This window comes from Myxocyprinus asiaticus, chromosome 24, assembly GCF_019703515.2.
Source record: "Myxocyprinus asiaticus isolate MX2 ecotype Aquarium Trade chromosome 24, UBuf_Myxa_2, whole genome shotgun sequence".
NCBI lineage: Eukaryota > Metazoa > Chordata > Actinopteri > Cypriniformes > Catostomidae > Myxocyprinus > Myxocyprinus asiaticus.
In genome coordinates this window covers 7,039,865-7,061,872 of record NC_059367.1, presented here as the reverse complement: position 1 = coordinate 7,061,872, position 22,008 = coordinate 7,039,865, and the positions used below count along the sequence as shown (strand labels likewise).

The window sequence follows — 22,008 nt, the reverse complement described above, 5'->3', positions numbered from 1 at the left end:
GCTGAGCAAAAAGAACATTAAGTCTCGTCTCATTTTTGCCAGAAAACATCTTTATGATCCCCAAGACTTTTGGGAAAATACTCTGTGGACTGACGAGACAAAAGTTGAACTTTTTGGAAGGTGTGTGTCCTATTACATCTGGCGTAAAAGTAACACCACATTTCAGAAAAAGAACATCATACCAACAGTAAAATATGGTGGTGGTAGTGTGATGGTCTGGGGCTGTTTTGCTGCTTCAGGACCTGGAAGACTTGCTGTGGTAAATGGAACCATGAATTCTGCTGTCTACCAAAAAATCCTGGAGGAGAATATCCGGCCATCTGTTCATGACCTCAAGCTGAAGCGAACTTGGGTTCTGCAGCAGGACAATGATCCAAAACACACCAGCAAGTCCACCTCTGAATGGCTGAAGAAAAACAAAATGAAGACTTTGGAGTGGCCTAGTCAAAGTCCTGACCTGAATCCTATTGAGATGCTGTGGCATGACCTTAAAAAGGCAGTTCATGCTCGAAAACCCTCCAATGTGGCTGAATTACAACAATTCTGCAAAGATGAGTGGGCCAAAATTCCTCCACAGCGCTGTAAAAGACTCATTGCAAGTTATCGCACACGCTTGATTGCAGTTGTTGCTGCTAAGGGTGGCCCAACCAGTTATTAGGTTTAGGGGGCAATCACTTTTTCACACAGGGCCATGTAGGTTTGGATTTTGTTTTCCCTTAATAATAACAACCTTCATTTAAAAACTGCATTTTGTGTTTACTTGTGTTATCTTTGACTAATATTGAAACTTGTTTGATGATCTGAAACATTTAAGTGTGACAAACATGCAAAAAAAATAAGAAATCAGGAAGGGGGCAAACACTTTTTCACACCACTGTATACACACACACACACTGTCTATTGTGTATTCTATATATACTTTTTTCTTTTCAATATTTATCTATTATTTATTCAATTTTAATTATTTTAAAAGTCTTGTTGCTGTTTTTGTATTGTTGTGTACTGGAAGCTCCTGTCACCAAGACAAATTCCTTGTATGTGTAAGCATACTTGGCAATAAAGCTCATTCTGATTCTGATAACGGCAATGCTAATTATATTTAGTCCAATATTTATACATATTATTAAAGAAATATGTTATAATTATTTTATAATACGAACTCAACCGCTAACTTTGAGAAATACCTGTTTTCTGTTGCCATTTGTTACTCGTTTATCGATTGGCTGCTGTGTCTGTTTGGATGCTAATGATAGGCGGCTGCCAGCAGCAGGTTCCTCCTCCTCTTCCGAAAGACATCGGCAGGCACTACCTGCTGCCAGCTGCCATTTTTTTTTTGTTTTGTTTTGTTTTTTTTTGTTTTTGTTTTTTTTTCGCTGAACCCCCTCTCGAGAAGGGGGAGTGAACCCAACAACTGTCTGATCCAGACACTCAGCTTTATTTTATTAATGCAGTTAACAGCATGAAAGATCAAATCAAATTAAATCAAATCAAATCACTTTGTCACATAGCCATATACCCAAGTACAATGGTGTGTGAAATTCTTGGGTGCAGTTTCGATCAACATAGCAGTCGTGACAGTGATGAGACATATACCAATTTACAATAACATCAAATTAACACAACACAATTTAAACATCTGTTATACACATAATTACACTCAACAGTATACAAATAATAACATACACTGTACAGTATACAATACGCACTATATAGATACACATTATTCAATAAAAATAAAAATATATAAAAAAGTATATATATATATATATATATATATATAGAATGTACAGTATTGTACTGTATTGACATTCAGGCTGTCAGTTGATAGTCAGTTGTTAAGACAGAATATAATATAATAATAACATAATTTATGACAGTCCGGTGTGAGATATAAGAGTAAGGGTAATAAAGTGCAGTGCTGATGTATTTTGATCGTGGGAGATCAAGAGTTCAAAAGTCTGATTGCTTGGGGGAAGAAGCTATCATGGAGTCGGCTGGTGCAGGTCCTGATGCTGCGGTACCGCCTGCCTGATGGTAGCAGTGAGAACAGCCCATGTCTCGGGTGGTTGGAGTCTCTGATGATCCTCCGAGCTTTTTTCACACACCGCCTTGTATATATTTCTCACAATTGCTCGTAACAGAATGCACAAATAAATGACACACTGTTTTGTAAGCTCACAATACATTACTCACACTGGTAATTTATATCTGTAATTTAATACGCAAACAAATATCATTATTTTATCCCCTTTTCTCCCATTTGGAATGCCCAGTTCCTACTACTTAGCAGGTCCTCGTGGTGGCGCGGTTACTTGCCTCAATCCGGATGGCGGTGACAAGTCTCAGTTGCCTCTGCTTCTGAGACCGTCAATCCACGCATCTTATCACGTGGCTCGTTGTGCACGACACCGCAGAGACTCCACATGTGGAGGCTCATGCCACCCTCCGCGATCCACGCACAACTTACCACATGCCACATTTAGAGCGAGAGCCACTAATCATGACCATGAGGAGGTTACCCCATGTGACTCTACCCTCAGTAGCAACAGGGCCAATTTGGTTGCTCAGGAGACCTGGCTGGAGTCACTCAGCACACCCTGGATTCGAACTTGCGACTCCAGGGGTGGTAGTCAGTGTCAATACTCGCTGAGCTAGCCAGGACCCAGCCCATAAATGATTAAATAAGTAAAAACATTCAAATAACGGCATTTTTTTGTCATTGTTAATAAACCTGAAAAAAGGTGTTATATAGACTATACGACATGAAGGCATACTGCACAAATCTGCTGAAGCTATTGTATCCCACGCCTTTTCCTTTGAAAATAAATCCTTCTATAATAAATGCTGAGAGTTGTACAACACTTTGTAATTCTCAACCTCCACAATCAGTCAGGTCTTGTCCATTGTGTGGTCATGCATATCCGAATGAGGTAAACGAAAACGTCAGTCATGTCATGCATTTGTTTATGTTTATCAGCGGACTTGGTCGCGGTCGGTTAATGTAGTAAAGCCCTATAGAATCCCTATAGCCTACATGAACAGACAAAAGCAATGCAGTTTATTTATTCATTCTTTTTAGTTAATTTGTGTTTGTTTGTATGCAGATTGTAGTGTATTGTAGGTTCATTTGCTTTTGGTTATTTTCTATAATCTCCTGATTATTTTTGATTTTCTACACCCAGAGTCCAGCGTGAGCCACGCGGCACACAAATAATATTATATTAAAAAAATGCATTAATACATTTTTGCCCATAACGTCGCTGACAGTTTTAGCTGCTCGCTATTATACTTATAAATGCATTGTGTTATGTTCTACTGTATAAATTAACGTGTTAACGCAAAATTCATTTACCGGCACAATTTTTTTTTTAATGCTGTTAACATGTAATATGCCCCTTTGAATAAACCGTGTTCATGAGAAGTGAGTCAATTCGCGCAAATGCCGCTACTGTCACATGCATTGACTGCCCTTGAATAACGTATAACGTGCCAGTGAAGGCAGCCGGTGGAGTTTCTGGTGCCCTCCTAGGGAGTTGGTGCCCTTACGCAGACTGCGTAATATGCGCATAGGTAGCAGTGGTACTGATTACTGGCTAACGGAAACCCTGCTTGCTGTATCCAAGATTCCGTCATAGTGTCTTTCTTTGATAGTGCACTAACCAATGCAGAACTTGGAGACATTGCTGCAGCCCTGCAGGTAATCTATACTGTCCCGGTGGGATTAAATGGGTTAACCCATTTAATCCCACCGGTTACAATTGTGACCGGGGTCTAAAAGGAGTTTTTGATGTATTGTGAGCTGTCATTTGTAAATGACAGTGCAGCCTTTTTTTGCATGAGTGATGCAAATAGTCACATGACCAGAGCTATTTCATTCCACTGTGCTCCTGGAAAGATTATGTGTGTCAAAACTCCATAAAAAAGTGAATAAATCCTGTCATAACACACTTGCAACTGCCATATTTTGTACATAAATTGAATTAGAGGTGTGTACTTTTTATGTTGTTCAACTCTGTTGGTGGGGTAGGTTTTGTGTGGATGACTGAAAAATAAATCTGGATGAAGCGTATTTTGTCCACTCATGTTTATAAAGATATTGCGATTAATCGCAATTAACTACAAAAAAAAAAAAAAAAAAAAAAAAAAAATGGTATGCAACTAATCGCGATTAAATATTTTAATCGTTTGACAGCCCTAGTTAAAATATTTTGTCTACTCACTTTCCTGTAACAATAAATCTCGCAGCTTTGAAATACAGGTATGTACCATTTGAACTGAGCCAAGAGGTCAGCGTGTCCACTTGTCGTACGAATTCACGGTTCAGAGTTCACCAAGCTTGAACTTTGGTACACAGCATAGTATGAAATTTCTTGGCCTGAGCTTGCGTTTCCGCTTTGCTGCAATCGGACGCATTTGAATGGAAGTGAATGGAGCATGAAGTGTAGTGTGACCGCCACTTTTGATGTCCTGTCCCTCAGCAGCGTGTTCTTCGTTTATTATTACATGACAAATTAGTACTATATTCATAAAAATTACTAATACATCATGTCGATTTTCTGTGCAATGATGTCTCTCTTGATTATTATAACCCATATGCATAATTTTAAACTTATAAATAGTTATAAATAGTTATAGTGGTCTTTTAAATAGTACTTTAAACAGAATGTAACAATAAATGTGTCCAGTAAAAACATTTTTAATACAAGAATGTTAGTCTCAGTTACCATTAAATTTTTATGGCATCTTTTTTTCCATACAGTGATAGTGAAATGTTACTGAAGCGGTCTGTCCCTAACATTTTACCTAAGAACATGAAAGTATATGACAGAATTTTATTTTTTATTATTTTAACAAATAACTGCTTTTTGGAATGTGGCGTTTGATGTGTCAATTATTGAGTGTGACATTCAAAATAAAAGTTGCACATGCTGGTCAATCACATAACCGAATTTAAAGCAAATCCAACATACAATAAGATACTACTACATTTCTAATGGATTATTCATATCATTAAATGTCGGTTTAATTCAAATTACTTGCAATTAGTTTGAATAAAGAAACAGGCAAAATGCCAAGAAGGAACCAGACGGCGAAAAATCTCGCCCTCCTGTCAACAATACAAAGAGTTATCTGGAAACTAGAACCAACAACTGACTCATCTACGGTTAGTGCATTAGCCAAGTGAATTCAAATTATACTGGACACAATGTTTGAATATATAACAATGCCTCAGAATTCTGCCTTGCATGTACTGAGGTCACTAGGTTTTTTTTGGGGTTTTTTTGGAACAGCATGTTTTAAATCATGTCAAACAGTACAAGGTTGTGTTATGCCCCATGAGAGCAACAAACTCTGAATCTGGGTTGGATTTTGATGTTTCTTAAAGTTACTGTATAAAAGGAAACTCATGGGAGATATAATGGAAAAAGTGATTTTTCTATCTTTGTTTTCTTTTACATAGCTATTTTAAAGTTAAACGTACCATGTACATACTAACCAATACACTCAAGACCATTTACATGACATCAAGACCACAAGTACATTAACATGTGACTGCCAAAATGTTTTATTCAGCAACTTGACCCGACCCTGATGAACAACAGAGTGAAAGATACGCAGATACACTGAGGTTAGCCAATCATAACAGAGGTTATTTACATATACAATAGAAATCTTAAAGGGATAGTTCACCCAAAAATGAAAATTCTCTCATCGTTTACTCACTTTTACTCACCCAGATTTCTTTCTTCTGCGGAACACAAATTAAGACTTTTAGGAGAATATCTCAGCTCTGTTAGTCCATTCAATGTAAGTGAATGGTGGCCAAAACTTTGAAGGTTCAGAAAGCACATGAAGGCAGCTAAATGTCTTCAGAAGCAATATGATAGGAGCTTGAAAGTTTTGGTCACCATTCACTTGCACTGAAAGGACCTACAGAGCTGAGATATTCTGCTAAAAATCTTTGTGTTCTGCAGAAAAAAGAAAGTCATACACATCTGTGATGGCATGAGGCTATGTAAATGATGAGAGAATTTTCATTTTTGGGTTAAATATTCCTTTAAAGGTAAAGAAGCAAAAACAACAAGGAAAGAACGAGGATGGAAAACAGTCATGTAAAACTGTTTTGGTGCAATAAACCTAAAAAAGTAAAATACTAAAAGTGAAGGAGGCCTCTTTAAAGGGATGTTTCACTCAAAAATGAAACTCCAGAATTTTCCTTTTATGGTGAACTATCGCTTTAAAAGGTCCGGGATTTCATCTCCAACCCCCACCGACAAACAATCAGTGTTTTATTACCAAAGATGACGTCTGGGCTAATTGCCATCTGAATTATTAAAAAAACAATATTGTATAACTAATCGCTGCAATAAAGCTACATTTTATGATGCAGATTCTTGCAAAATTCATGATCTTATTCACACTTGATTAAATGTGAGAGCGTTCTAACACCTGGATGGGGACCAAATAATGGGAATAGTCTGACTCTGGACAGAATTATGATATCAATACAGGACCTTTAGGAGGTCATGTGTCACGCTGACGGTGTTGTACCTCGAGAAAAGAGGTAAGAAGAACAAATGCGTTATGCAGGGCTTTCACATTTATCAATAAAGTGCAACAATAGTGTTCCTAGACTAAAAATGCCATTCATTTTCTCCATAGAGAAATGTAATTTTAGTGATTATGTATAAACCTTTCAAGCCAGACCTACCATGAGCTCGGAGGTTAAGCTGTGATATATGCTTCCGTAGAGATCAGTGTGATTTTAACTTTTTAAAGAACTACACTACCACCACATCTATAATCCTGAAAAAAGCTCCACAAGTCTGAGATGTCACTGTTACAATGGAAATGGAAACCATGGTCCAGTCTTTAAAGGGATAGTTAACCAAAAAAATGAAGATTTTCTAACATTAACTCCCCATGCCATCCCAGATGTGTATGACTTTCTTCTGCAAAACACAAACAAAGATTTTTGGAGGAACATTTCAGCTCTGTTGGTCCATATGATGCAAGTGAATGGGTACCAATATTATGAAGCTCCAAAAATCACAGAGGCATAAACGTAATCTATATGTCTCTAGGGGTTGTCTTCTGAAGCGATCTGATAAGTGTGAGTGAGAAATAGATCAATATTCAAGTCCTTTTTTTTTACCATAAATCTCCACTTTAACTTTCACATTCTTCTTCTTTTGATTTTGGCAATTCACATTCATGCATATCGCCACCTACTGGGCAGTGAGTTGAATTTATAGACTTAAATATTGATCGGTTTCTCCCCCACACCTATCATATCGCTTCTGAAGACATGGATGTAACCACTGGAGTCATATGGATTACTATTATGCTGCCTTTATGTGCTTTTTGGAGCTTCAAATTTTTGGTTCCCATTCATTTCCATTGTGAGGACCTACAGAGCTGAAATATTCTTCTAAAAATCTTTGTGTTCAGCAGAAGAAAGTCAGTAATACACATCTGGGATGGCATGAGGGTGAGTAAATGAGAATTTTAATTTTGGGGTAAACTATCCCTTTAAAAATTATTTTGCAATTTCTAGTTGATTCAAGGAATGTTCTAGGTTCAAATTAAACTTAATTGACAGTATTTGTGGCATAATGTTGATTACCACAAAAATTTTTGACTAGTCCCTCGTTTATTTTATAAAAAGTAAAAATCGTGGTTACAGTAAGGCACTTTCAATGTTTTAAAGTAAAGCCACAAAACGAAAAAAGTATATGTTTCACAATTAAGCATGATACATCTGCTTACTAACCTTATCCGTGTAAGGTTATATCCAATATTACAACTTTGTTGCCATAAATACACAATTTAAACATTTTGAGCTGAGCATAACTACAAAAATGCAATATTAACTGTACAAATTAACATGACTTTTAATTATTTTCTATGACTAGAGCAGTTATAAAAAGTAATTTATGTACCTAGTTTTTTTCTGATTTTCATATTCTTTTTTGCTTCGAAGCAGAGTTTGTAATATTGTGATTCACCTTTGAGCTGGTTGGTTTGGTTCATGGCTTATTTAACTAAAATGTCTATGGAGAAAATAAATAGGAAAAATGGAAACCAACAGCACAGAAAAAGTGATCGCTTTTGCACTCACAAAGGTCAGGCAGGTCATCTCACCCTGCTCAAGGTCAGCCGTGCTGCCCTATTGCTTCTCGAGAATGATCAAACACTCAGTCTGCGAGAGATTCCCAGGCCTCATTCTGTTAAAGTTAAACTTCATTTACTAAATTAAAATATACTACCATCTGTTATTCAGCACAGCTTGTGCTCTTGTTTATGGTCCTGTCTGTGGTGTTACGCCAGTTGACAGACGCGAATTATGGCAGTATGTGTGTGTATGAGTTTGTGTGAGAATCATGTGTGTCACGCCTCTGCATGGGGTGCGGCATGCCAAGATCAATGCAGTGACTTACTGCATGTCAGCACTGCAATTGAACCTTGTGGCACAGCATTGGTCTGCAGATTCACCACAGCATTCTCCACAATCAGGCATCTACATACTAACACACTACATGAGCTGTGCTAAAGACAATAAGACAGAATATAGTGTTCCCATACCTTTTGACCATAGAATTTCCATGACTTTTCCAGTCTCTTTTGATGACTGGATAAAGATTTTTAAAAATAACCTTATAGAAATTGCAATCCAAAGAGTACCATGTTTATCCAAAGCAACTTGGATAAACAGTGCATTAAAGATACACACTTTTGTCTCAATAGGTGTTATGCCTGGGAATCAAACCCATAATCTTGTTGTTGCTAGCGCCATGCTCCACCAGTTGTGCTACAGGACACTGAAGTTTGATGAGATCAAGGCTGAAACATGCAGATGATCACAATACATGTTGTGGCTTTTGTTATCTGCACTCTGAATGCAATGGTCAAAACCCTAAGGGCTCAAATAACAATCGCTTATTTTCATTGACTGTGTTTACAAAAAAAAAAAAACCCTGTCATTGTGGCCCTGATCTGCTGGTCTACAGATCTCCTCTACACTGTTTATTTGTCAGTTAACAGATTCTAATCATCCAAAGAGAATACACCAACAGAGAAATTTAAGGGAAAGTCCTCCATTATCAAAATTGATGCAAGAGAACATGATGGTAGTTCATGGATCTCCCGTTTCAGTTACAAACCCAGCTCTCCCCCAACATTTGGGTTACCAGCCCTACTTTATGATGTTATTAAATAAACATGTCTTCAAAAAAATTTTCAAATTTACCTAGAACAGTTGCAATGCAATTTCCTTCCCACTTCTATACAAATTTACATAAATTTGTCAAATTAACATTCTGACTATTAATACAAAAAACTGTTTCCCAGCAAAAAATCTGATGGTAAATTCTCCACTGTGTTTAAAGGTGTTTGAGATGCAAAAAACAGATCTTTTTTTTTTAAAGTGATGTAGATTTAATTCATTAAAAGAAATGGGAGTTGGAATGTTGTTTTTGCAATAACATTTAAATCATGTGTTATAAGTTGCAATTCCTAGAAAAAAAAAAAAAAATGGTCAACTCCATTTTTTAATGGCATTTAACATTTGACAAGTGTACATTCTGGGCCATGTCCTATAGCACTCAAATTTAATGTGTATTTCACCCGAAAATAACAATTCTGTCATAATATACTCAGTTTCATGTTGTTCAAAACACTTTCTAATAAATAATTTCCTCCATGCTATACAAAATGAGATTAATGAGAATGAGTCTCAGTTACCATTCACTCTTTAAATGCATCTTTTTTCGCATACAATAAAAGTGGATGGTGACTGAGGCTAACATTTTATCTAACATCTTTTGTGTACCACTGAAAAATGAAAGTCATACATGTTTTGGTGGACTATCCCTTTAAATGAATGTGTAAAATGTGTATGATAAATTAAATGGTGCAATAAAATCATTAAATTCATGACATTCGTTTTATACTGTCAACAAATAAAACATTTTTATTTATTTTAAATACATCACCCAGATGTAGTAAATAAAAATAAGCAAATAATGTTCAGACAAACACCTCCTTTTGTGTTCAACAGAAGAAAGAAAGTCACACGGGTTTGGAACAACATGAGGGTGAGTAAATGGTGACAGAATTATCGTTTTTGGGTGAACTATCCCTTTAAAGAAATCTTCTGCATTCAATACAAGTTAAGCTCAATCGACAGCATTTGTGGCATAATGTTGATTTCCACAAAAATAATTTAGACTCTTCACTCATTTTCTTAAAAAAAAAAAAGCAAAAATCAAGGTTACAGTGAGGCACTTACTATGTTTAAAAGGCATAATTTTATAAAAGCAATTAAATTAATTCCTCTGTTAAACTCATGTATTATTTGAGCTGTAAAGCCATTTAAATCAGCTGTTTAGTTGTTTTAGGGCTTGTTGACATTACATCGTCTTGGCAACAAAGTTGTAAAATTGGCTATAGCTTTACACAGAAAAAAGTTAGCAAACTATTTTATCACACTAAAATCATGTTAATGTGTCTTGTGGTTTCACTTTTTAAATAGTGAGTATTTTAACACTTACAAATTGCCCCATTCACTTCCATTGTAAGTGCCTCACTGTAACCTCCATTTTTGCTGTTTTGAAAGAAAAGCAGGGGCAAGTCAAGATACATTTTTGTAGTAAATCAATATTATGCCACAAATGCTCTCAGTAGAGCTAAACTTGTTTTGAACCCAGAATATTCCTTTAAAGTCCCTCTCCAGTCACTGGTTTAACCCCTAAAAACTCACCTTTGTTAATCAAAATTACATATTTACGTTTTTTTTCCATGAAAATAATCCCTTCATGCCTTAAAATGGCTCAGATATAACTCTACACCTTTGCCTCATTTAGTATGTGTGGATCTATGAATATGCAAACTATTCCCCGCCTCCATCTCCAATCACCCCTGCACTGTTCGCCTGCAGCTCGGACTCGCTGTGTCCCCAGGATAAACTGATGGAACCACGTTGGGCTGCAATGTAAGTTTAGTGGCAAAACCCATCTGTTTTTGGGTAAAATTTTCAAAACAGCTCTCTGGAAAATGACTACTGCAAACTCGAGTTTTCTCTGGAAGTTCTGCTGGGACATTACGATTTTCCAAATAAACTGCACGCATTTATCTCAGATTTTCAGATCCTTTGGTAATACATGAAGGCTCACCATTTGTCCTTTCGTAACCTTGCATCCGAAAACAGAACATGTCTTGCAAAATACCTATACGTAGTTACACCTGGCTTCTCCTGATACCCCTTGCTTCGCTGTAGCGTATGCTAATGATATGGAAATCCCCACCACACAAGTTGACGGGATTGGTTCCTTAGGTTTGTGACATATGAAACACTGGCTGTCTGAATCCATGTTTTTGAGATTGCAGTTCCAAGGCGAAAATGCTCAGCCATGGTGTTGACTGCTGATTTCACTCATGGTATGTCTTCTACCATATAAAAAACACCATATGGACATGTAAACAAGGTTAAAAACTTGATTTTCACTGGAGGGGGTCTTTGAGACCTAATCACAGATGCCATGTGAAATGCTGCACTCTAGGGGTGAAGCACATTAAGAGCAAAGTGTGCTGGCGTGAGCTTCTGTGACCCACTTGCAGATATGCTGATGTCCAATGTTTCTCAGAGGAAAGAGAGATAGGCAACTTAATAAAACAGAAGAACACCGACGAAGTGTTCTCTGGGATTTCGGGGAAATCAAACATGTTTGCAGTCATTAAGTACCAGGTAAAGGTTACTGCTTGGTACTCTTAAAGGAATAAAGTTTTTGTCAAGCTTTAAAGCTTTAATACAGTGGACCAGTACTGTTAAATGCAGAGTCTTAAGGTCTCTCTCACCTCCTGCAGTTTCTCATTTTCCTCCATGTACTTCTTCGCAGCATCATTTGCTCCCTCTGCCTGCTTCTTAAAGGCTTCATTAGAGGCCATCAGTGTTGCCTGCTGGGACAGCAGTGTGGCCAGACGCCTCAACAGCCTGCAGGGAAAACAACAAAATAACTTCATCAGAAACAAGTACGCTTACAAAACAGTCAGTGCATACCTGATCATTACAGCTTAATGCGGCAGCCTACATTGTGATTTTGGCATAATTAGTGCCATTTGCAAAGGCAAGCATCACTATTACTATTAATCATAATTATAGGATTAGGGGCTTGTTTAAACCCCTAACCGTATGTATTAAACTTCACCATGTAACTCGCCCCATGCTGTTTGTGCTACAAACATGAATGATCCCTCAAATTGTGTGGCTGGATGAGGAGAGGTATGCTATTATCTTTCTAAGTGATCAGACTAACCATTTTCCCCTGACAGACCACATAAATGCTATAGAATTTTATGTGAATGATTAACTACATTAAAGGAATTGTTCACCCAGTAATGAAAATTCTCTCATTTACTCACCCTCATGCCATCCCAGATGTGTATGACTTACTTTCTTATGCTGAACACAAAGGTTTTTAGAAGAATATTTCAGTTCTGTAGGTCCATACAATGCAAATGAATGGTGACCAAATCTTTGAAATTCAGAATTCAGATAAAGGCAGCATAAAAGTAATCCATACAATTCCAGTGGTTTAATCCATGTCTTCTGAAGCAATATGATACGTGTGGGAGAGAAACAGATCCTGCAATATTTCATTTCATGCTGAATGTTTGAATTTACTTTTTGACAAATCATTACTTGATTAAAAAAAACAAAAGGGGCCTGGGTAGCTCAGTGGTAAAATACGCTGGCTACCACCCCTGGAGTTTGCTAGTTCGCTAATTCGAATCCCAGGGTGTGCTGAATGACTCTAGCCAGGTCTGCTAAGCAACCAAATTGGCCCGGTTGCTAGGGAGGGTAGAGTCACATGGGGTAACCTCCTCGTGGTCGCTATAATGTGGTGTGTTCTTGGTAGGGCGTGTGGCGAGTACCACGTGGTTGCCATGGTGGATGGCGTGAAGCCTCCACACGCGCTATGTCTCTGTGGCAATGCACTCAACAAGCCACATGATAAGATGCGAGGGTTGACGGTCTCAGACACGGAGGCAACTGGGATTCGACCTCCACCACCCGGACTGATGCGAATCACTACGCGACCACAAGGACTTAGAGCGCATTGGGAATTGGGCATTCCAAATTGGGAGAAAAAGGAAAAAAAAAAAAAACAAAAAAAAAAACATATATAGTCAGGCAAAACATAGATACATTTTAAAATGTACTCATTGATATTTTATACAGAATTTTGCCATTAAGCTGAAGAATTATTTAATAAATAATTCACTGAGGTGAAATTATTTAACTCAGGAGACTGCACACAGTGGAAATGATAATTCTGTGGATGATTTAAATATTTGGTTATAACATGTAGGTTATGATAACTTTGGTGCCATTTATGGTCGGATGAGGATGCTATGTGCCCAGAAATACTACCCAGATTGTATTGAAGTTTAAAGATACTAAGTATAACCCATAAATACAATAATGTACATTTGATAAAATGTGTTTACTCTTTATATTAACATAGATATTAAAAATGACAAACAGAATGAAGATTTATTGTATTAATATATTATTTAATAAGAATAACAAGTAAGGCCCAAGTATTTTAAAAGTTCATATGTGACGTTGTTTCTGTGACAGCCCCAGAGCTCCGATGCACGGTGTATACATCAGCGTCCGAATTCACTCACTCATTTCATTCATTCACTCAGTGCATTCACTGCCATTCACTATATAGGCAACAGTGAATGAACGATTTTGAACACAGTGATGGATTTAACCACTGATGTCGTATGGATTACTTTTATGCTGGCTTTAAGTGCTGTTTGGGCCTTCAAAGTTCTGTTCACCATTCACTTGCATTGTATGGATCTACAGAGCCGAGATATTCTTCTATATATCTTCATATATATTCAGCAGAAGAAAGTAAGTCATACACATCTGCGATGGCATGAGGGAGTGTAGATGATGAGAGAACTGCCATTTTTGGGTGAACTATCCCTTTAAATTTTGGTGATATTAACAGTAAAATCCTAAACATTCCCCCATAAAAGTTAAACCTAACTGTAACCCTATATGAAATGTATCAAGAATTAACTTAGATCCCTGTCTTACCCTAAGTAAGCAATGCACCATGAATTTCAGACAATGTACTTTCATAGTCCGCAGCATTAAAAACTTTGGCACACTCACATCTGGCCTTAATTTGAAGAGTATATGACTTGCCCTTGGATGCAAATTTAAAAAGGCAGGAGTCAAAAATGGAGCCTTCAGGCCTTTACAACATTTCTAAATGGATTGCAGAAATAACATCTCTCCACTTCAGGAAAAATGGTCCAATCCAAATGCAAACCAGGTCAGAGATTGGGTTACGTAGCATCACTCCACAGGCATGAGTACTAGCACTTCCAGGAAACAGCGATGTGCTTTAAATCGCATCTGACCGACAACACAACAAAAATCAGCATAAACAAATGACTTACTCTGCCACTCTGAAACATAATCAAATACAAAAGTGGAATGTCTTTCACTAACCTAATAACAAATTATGCATTTTCACTATTCTCTTATAAAACTACTATTTGAAAAAAATTGTTTTTTTTTATTTAACACTAGATAAACTGTCAGCTCTTAACAGATGACATTTGTAGTCATAGTTTCATATGTAAAAGGGTTCAATATTTCATAGATGGCGGTCATAACCAATATGCAGATGGGGTTGGTGGGGTTAACCATGCTAACTTGCATTACCGCAAGATTAGAGAAACCCACATCTTGCTCAAACACTTTGCATGAGATAGCCAGTTGACTTTAGATGACCTGTATTCACTTTATTCTATTTCTGTAAAACTTGTTTTTATTTGCCAAATATGAGATTAACATTTCTCTTGAGCAAAATACTACTATGATGTATAAATAATGTTTGATGATGGAATTTTCATTTTTGGGTGAACTATCCATTTAACACTTGCATTAGAAGCAGATTACCCATTTCCAAAACGTGTTACCGGGTCTGTTTCAGCTTGTTTCATACTGCATGGTGACTACTGCACCCAACACCCATGTAGCATATGTCAAACTGTCACGGGCCGCTTCAGTCACCTTTCTGGCATCTACACGCCTGCTGCCAAGATGGGAGAGGTCCATTTTGTAACAGGAGTCGTGGCCTTTCAGCCAGTGAGAACGCCATGAACACAGGCTAAATATAATACCGGCCACCAGTTGCTTGATCACATGTCCTGCAGCTGTCTGCATGATTACGAAAATGACACTCAAAGCGTGGCAGTCAAGGGAAGTCGTATCACTAATGGATGTAGTAGCTATCCGCCAGGTTATAAATAGCATGCCATTCAGAGAAATATGGTGAAACCCCTTTAAGGAAAAACTATGCAGCCTGGATTTCTGAGTTGGGAGACTCTCAAACGTTATGTACAGTACGCAACAATAAAGCAGCCAATCAGGTTGCAGGAAGTTAAGTGGCCACGGATGAGGTTTGTGAATGGAAACAGTGTGGGGGGCCCCCCGCCAGATTAACAAAAGATTCTTTCCACATCTACTGTAATATACAGACATATTCGCTTCAGGTTCCTGTACTTGTCTGTGCCACATTTGTACACAACTTATTCACCTTTCATTACTATAAATAAAGTCACTATTTAAAACAACCCTGCTGAAAAAAACTGCTTAAACCAGTCTAAGATGGTTTGCTGGTCTTAGCTGGTTTAAGATGGTCTCCCAACCTGGTGAAGCTGGTTTATGCTGGTCTTCCATCCTGACCAGATAAAAAAGTGCTCAAAACCAGCCAAAAGACTGTCCTGACTAGGCAGGGAGAACAGATAAGACCAGCAAACCACCTTAGGCTGGTTTAAGTGGTTTTTCAGCAGACATAAGCTCAACTGTACAAGTTAAACTAGTGAGCAAAAGTCATTTGGCAGAAGAACAGCATTGTAGTATCTTTTGTTTTTGTTGATGTGCTTTACATTTTCTGATATTTCAGGAGAGAAACAACATGAATAAATGGTGATTTTATTTGGTTTTAGTTAACAATTTTGACTTAACGCAATAATTTGCTGTTTGAATAACTAAATGTTCAGAACATATTCAAATATCAGCCAATAAAAGGTTATAAATATTTACTTTGTATGATTTTATATTACCTTTAATAAGTAATTTAACATTGGGGCTCATCTTCTAATAGCCATTTTCCTGAAGTGACCTTTTGTTCATATAGCAAAAAAAAAAAAAAAATCTCATGTTTTATAATCGGTACAGAAGACCTAATTTTAGATATAATGTTTACTTACATGCACAAAGTATATATATATATATATATATATATATATATATATATATATATATATATATATATATATATATATATATATATATTTTTTTTTTTTTTTTACTAAACATTTAGACAAAAGGATCTAAAAACCACCAACCACTTAGTTGATCTCACGAAAATGTTATTACTAAATAACTAAACTAAAACTAAAATTAAGAAGTTGAAATTTTCTGTGGATTCTCTCTCACTTTTGTTAATACATTTATACAAATATGCACATTAGAAGATAAGAAAAATATAAAGTTACAAATCAAAAACCTTGGTTTTGTTTATTCAAAATTTTTCCAACATTTCATTTTGGCAAAGTTTCATTAGAAAGTTGATTTGACTGACAGATGAGGTCAGCAGGGCTGGACTGTGATTGACTGCATTCCACATGGGCTGTGGACAAAATCAGCGGAAGACAGCCTGCTAGTGTTTAAAAGTAGTCCCAGGGACAAAGTGTGCAGGAATCTGAAGACCCTGTTCTACGAGCCAGGCTGATGTTCAGTACAGAACTCTGTCAGGTGCCACCGACTGAAATAAAACCGTGTTCGTGAAACTGATTGCTTTTAGAGAAATTCTGCCAAAGCTCCATGAGGAGGGAGACATGTTGTGGTGGGGAAAACACAGAAAAGAGAGAGAGTTGTGGGACTGAGTAGAACATTATTGTGGGGGCAGTGGTAGCTCAGCGGTTAAGGCTCTGGGTTACTGATCAGAAGGTCGGGGGTTCAAGCCCCAGCACTGCCAAGATGCCACTGTTGGGCCCTTGAGCAAGGCCCTTGACCCTATCTGCTCCAGGGGCGCCGTATCATGGCTGACCCTGCACTCTGACCCCAGCCTAGCTGGGATATGTGAAAAAGAAGAATTTCACTGTATATGTGCAAATGTATAATGTGTGATAAATAAAGAAAATTATTATAAAAATTATTATTATTATTATAACAGAAACTGAATGAGAGACACTCACAAACACAAGAGCAAAGCGAAGCCAGCGATGTACTCGTTCCTCTGGGCTCTGAACAGCTTCATGTGGATGTGTTCGACAGCCACAGGGTTGTTGCTCAGATCCACTTTCTCTGTCACACTGTACTTTCTCACTTCTCTAAATGCATCTGTAGTGGTAGAAACATCAACTTAAGTTTTATTCATTCATTGAGACAATTTTACTAATTAGACAACTCATTGTACATTGGTCTCTCTCAAACTGCGTTATCCCGCCTACCGCTGGTACAAAATGCAGCAGCTAGGCTTTCAACAGGGTCAAGAAAGAGGGATCACATATCCCCTGTTTAAGCATCTCTACACTGGCTTCCCGTGAAATTCAGGGTCGATTTTAAAATTCTTCTTTATGTCTACAAGGCACTATCTGGTCTCGCACCCCAATATATTAGTGACCTTCTCCTCCCTTACTCCCCCACCAGAGTGCTCAGGTCTTCTGATCAACTTCTTTTGAGGGTTCCTCGTTGTTGCTATAGATCTAAGGGCGATCGTGCCTTTTCTGTGGTAGGTCCTAATCTCTGGAACAGTCTCCCTTTCCATGTGAGGTCAGCTTCTTCATTAGCCATTTTTTTTTAAATCTTCTTTGTAAACGTATTTTTATTCTTTAGCTTTTGAATAGGTCCTTGAATAGGTTGAAATAGGTAAATACACGATGCTGTGTTTGAAGGTATTTATTTATTTATTTATTATTATGTTTTATATATATATATATATATATATATATATATATATATATATATAAAACTCTGTCATTGTATATTTATTTGTTTGATCTGTAAAGCACTTTGGGTCAACTTCTGTTGTTTTTAAATGTGCTCTATAAATAAAGGTTGACTTTATTAGTAACAAAGTCCCTGCTAAGTAAATACTGAATAGGCAATAATAATATATATATATATATATATATATATATAGATAGAACGATATAGATATAGAGAGAGATATATAGAGAGAGAGAGAGAGATAGAGACAGAGAGAGAGAGATAGAGACAGAGAGAGAGAGATAGAGAGATAGTTTTCCAGGCTCACCTATGAGCAGAAAGACCAGGATACATATGATCACGATGAAGGCAGTGTTGCCATACGTCGTAATGACAGTGACAAGGCGAGATTTGAAAAATCTGCTCCATCTGGAAAAGACAGCACGATAAAGAGACAGAGATATCATGTTGATAAACAGAGGGCAAATATCACAAATTATATTACACTAATCTTGATCAACAAGACCAAAGACCAAACATCAAGATTTGAGTTTTGGTGATAAAGGAGTATCTACAGACTTCCTGTTCAAATCGGGCATCTCTCTCCTTTTTCAAGCCTCTTTGTTTTCACAACCACACAGTGTTTTTTGCAATTCAAAGAAAATGTTGTTTACCAAGTTTCCCATCTTTTTATTACCTAGAAACCTTTAAATCAATTGCAAAATCATGTGAATCCTCTCAAATTTGAGAAATGACATCAGAAGCACACGTGTGAAATGAGAGCTCTGAACAGAATTCAATTATACTGCCAGCAGCGGAATCAAAACGCTCAAGTCAACAACTAGCTATCAGAATCATTCATGTTTAAGGACTTTAGGAAACATTATTTCACAACAACTGGACAGAATTTCAGTACTGGCAATACTCTGAGAGCTTTCCTGGAATCAGGCTTCCTGGATGTTTTGAGGAGATCATCAAAAACCTTTAAAAGGTGATGAGAGTCATCTTTATTTACATTCAAATACTTCGTCCTATGCCAGCAAAAGGTTATTAATAATCGTATTTACGAGTTAAACAAAGAACAAAGTCATAATTAAGAGTGGGGAAACTTTCCAAATTGGGGACGTGCCAATTTAAGGATCATGGCAGAAGCAAGAGCACAAAAGTGACTGCCCACTTTTTCAGTATTTTTCCCCATTCATTTCTTCCATAGACTTTTCAAAAAATCCTCTATTAAAGAGTTGTAAAGCATGAACCAAACCAACCAGCTCCGAGGTGAATCGCACCATTACAAAAAAGTATTTGAAAATCTGACAAAAAGACAAAGGTTCATGTCTGTGTACTTACCGTCTTTCATGAGGGCAGAGACTACAATCCCATAAAGCATTGCGAATGACGTAATCAAATATAACACTATGGAAATATATTAAATTTAGGTTGATAAGTATAGAAACAATATAGTTTACGTTTATTGCAAAGTATTCCGATAAACACAAGTACAAGTAGTTTGAGGGTATATGTTCCGGTCTTATTTCGCGGGTTTTGTTGGCTGCAGTTCTCTGATTGATGGATCTTTCTCTGCTGGATCATGGGTAATGCACAAGAATGATAAAATAGATAGATCTAGCATTAATTACACACCTTACATGCAGCTTTGCTCTTTATTTTGTTGCATTGGTGCTTAAAATGCTTCCTGTCCTTGCCAATAAGTGAAAAAGAGAGGGGTGGTGGGGGGGATTATCACAGTCTGGGATATGTCAATGATTAGCAACAACACTGATTTCGATGCATTATTATTTTTTGTGCAGTGTCAGATTTAAAAAAAAAAAAATAAAATAAATAAAAAGAAACTCATATTCAGGACCTTAGAGGACAAAAATGTCCGTGACAAAAAACTGCCATAAAAATATTATATATTAATATTATTTTCCACTTTCACTGACTTAGATTTTTAACCAATATCAGTCCTGATCATAACTACCAAATATTCATTCAGTTTCAGTATTTTAACCCTTTAAATGCCATATTACACACATAATGCCACTGTTGTTGTTTTTTTACACACACACACACACACACACACACACACACACACATTTCTCAATACACACATACAAAACACACTCTAACATCCATACCAACACACCCACACAATTTTAGCTGCATCATTTATTCAATTAGCCTGCAGTAATCTATAATACAGCAAACAGACAATAGGGGAAAAGCATGTATTTGCTCCATAGGCTAAACATGAGAAAAATGGCGCCATCTGGTGGAAAATATTACAAATTTAAATGTTTATGCCAGGACTCTGGAATGAAAGCATAATATCAGATTTTAAAAAAAGATTTTATGCTTTAATGGCACTGGGATCAAATATTGCCGTTTTAATGGGATTCAATGGGGACATCCTGAGTGTAACTATTTTGTGTACACAGTGTATTATATATGTATTTTAGGAACTGAGATTGCAATAGGAAAATTCCCCCAAAAATACACATCTTTGGAAAACTTAATGCCGTTGGCATTAACACAGCCAAAATGATAGAAAAAACAAAAATGAAAGAGACAAAAATGTCCCGAAGGTCACACAAGGTTTAAGGTGGCTGTCTCGAGATCAGACACCAAGAAGAAACGGAAAAGTTGAAAAGGGCGTGGACTTATAAACACAAATGAATTGTAACGTGTTCCAGCATCATGTGTTCGGTAAATAATAATAATAATTATTTACATATGACAAAAAAGTGAGAAACTTACCGTTTGGGGGAGATAAATGGGACACAAAGCAGTAGTATTGCAAACACTTCGGCATACAGAAATGTAGCCACGGCCGTCCACTGAAGACTCATGGCTGCAACCTGCAAGTCTATGAGGAGATATCAGCAATGATCAGTCTAACTTTACCCTAAAAAAACCGAGTCATAAAAGGGACTTTTTTTATTGGCAGGCTCTGATCAATTCACAGCCTAACATAAAATATGTGATTGCACAAGGTTAGAGACAAATACATTTAACTGAGGAAGAGTAAACACCTCGAGGCAAAGCGAAGTCATTCCTTTTAACTGTTAGTGTGCAAAAATTCAGAAAATCCTGTCTGCTGGGTTTGCATGTATGGTTTTTATATGATACCCCTACATGTATTCAAAACACATTCAAAATTGAAGCAATAGCACCATCTAGTGTCTCCCAAGGAGAACCCAACCCACAAGATAAGGCCGTTTGTCCAGGCCTTTGCAGATTTCGAAACGTAATCAATAACCAAGGCATGACAAATTCAGTTTGTAGTGAATCACCCCAACTGGTCATGTCTAGGATTGACGTTAGTTAAACAAGAGCAAATCTCCACTTTCAAGAGGAGAAAATGCAAGCAAAAACAGTTGGTATGACTTAATCCTGCTGGAATTCTCAAACCCCCCCGATACAGATGAAACAAAAGGGCAGATTATCATGATATCACACCCATCTCTTTGTTCAAGAGGTGAGGAATGAATATTTACAAACAGACATAAATTAATCAAATATATGCATACATGAATTACAAATTATTCCCAGCCAAAATAACAATTTTAGACAGACTACAAATTAAACCAATGTCTGATTTTAAATTGCAAGACAATAATGGAAGTATGTCTGGGGAAAAAAATACATAATAGAAGGAATACATTTGTAAACAAACACGTTTCTCTATCGGAACAGTAAAACATATCAACATATTCAAGATTATCTGCAGTACTTTATTGCACTATTAAGAGCGCTAACTATGTCTCAACGTAGGATGAAACAATAAATGAGTTAAAACTTACAGAATCTGAAGTAAACGGAGAAATATTCGCAGAAAGGCCTGCAGGAATCTGTCAAAACTTCTGCTGCACCCTAAATTCTACTTCACAATAATCTGCTTCCGGTATGCGTGCCAACTCACTCTAAAGACGGCATGACAACATCCGGTGCGTACTGTTTAGCAGAGACGGGCCACTTCT

The 22,008-nt window shown here is 37.0% G+C and overlaps 1 protein-coding gene across 1 annotated transcript in view; it reads right to left on the bottom strand.

The window, feature by feature from the left end:
- The window catches only part of bcap31 (B cell receptor associated protein 31), a 37,739-nt gene extending 15,756 nt beyond the window's left edge, over positions 1-21,983 (bottom strand). Inside the window, exons 1-5 of the mRNA XM_051653546.1 lie at positions 21,832-21,983; positions 20,786-20,894; positions 18,357-18,457; positions 17,296-17,440; positions 11,857-11,992 (exon numbers count right to left, since the gene is read on the bottom strand). Coding sequence (XP_051509506.1) covers positions 11,857-11,992; positions 17,296-17,440; positions 18,357-18,457; positions 20,786-20,877 — 474 coding nt within the window. The 5' untranslated portion in view covers positions 20,878-20,894; positions 21,832-21,983. The remainder of the gene's footprint in view (positions 1-11,856; positions 11,993-17,295; positions 17,441-18,356; positions 18,458-20,785; positions 20,895-21,831) is intronic.
- Between the last annotated feature and the right edge of the window lie 25 nt (positions 21,984-22,008).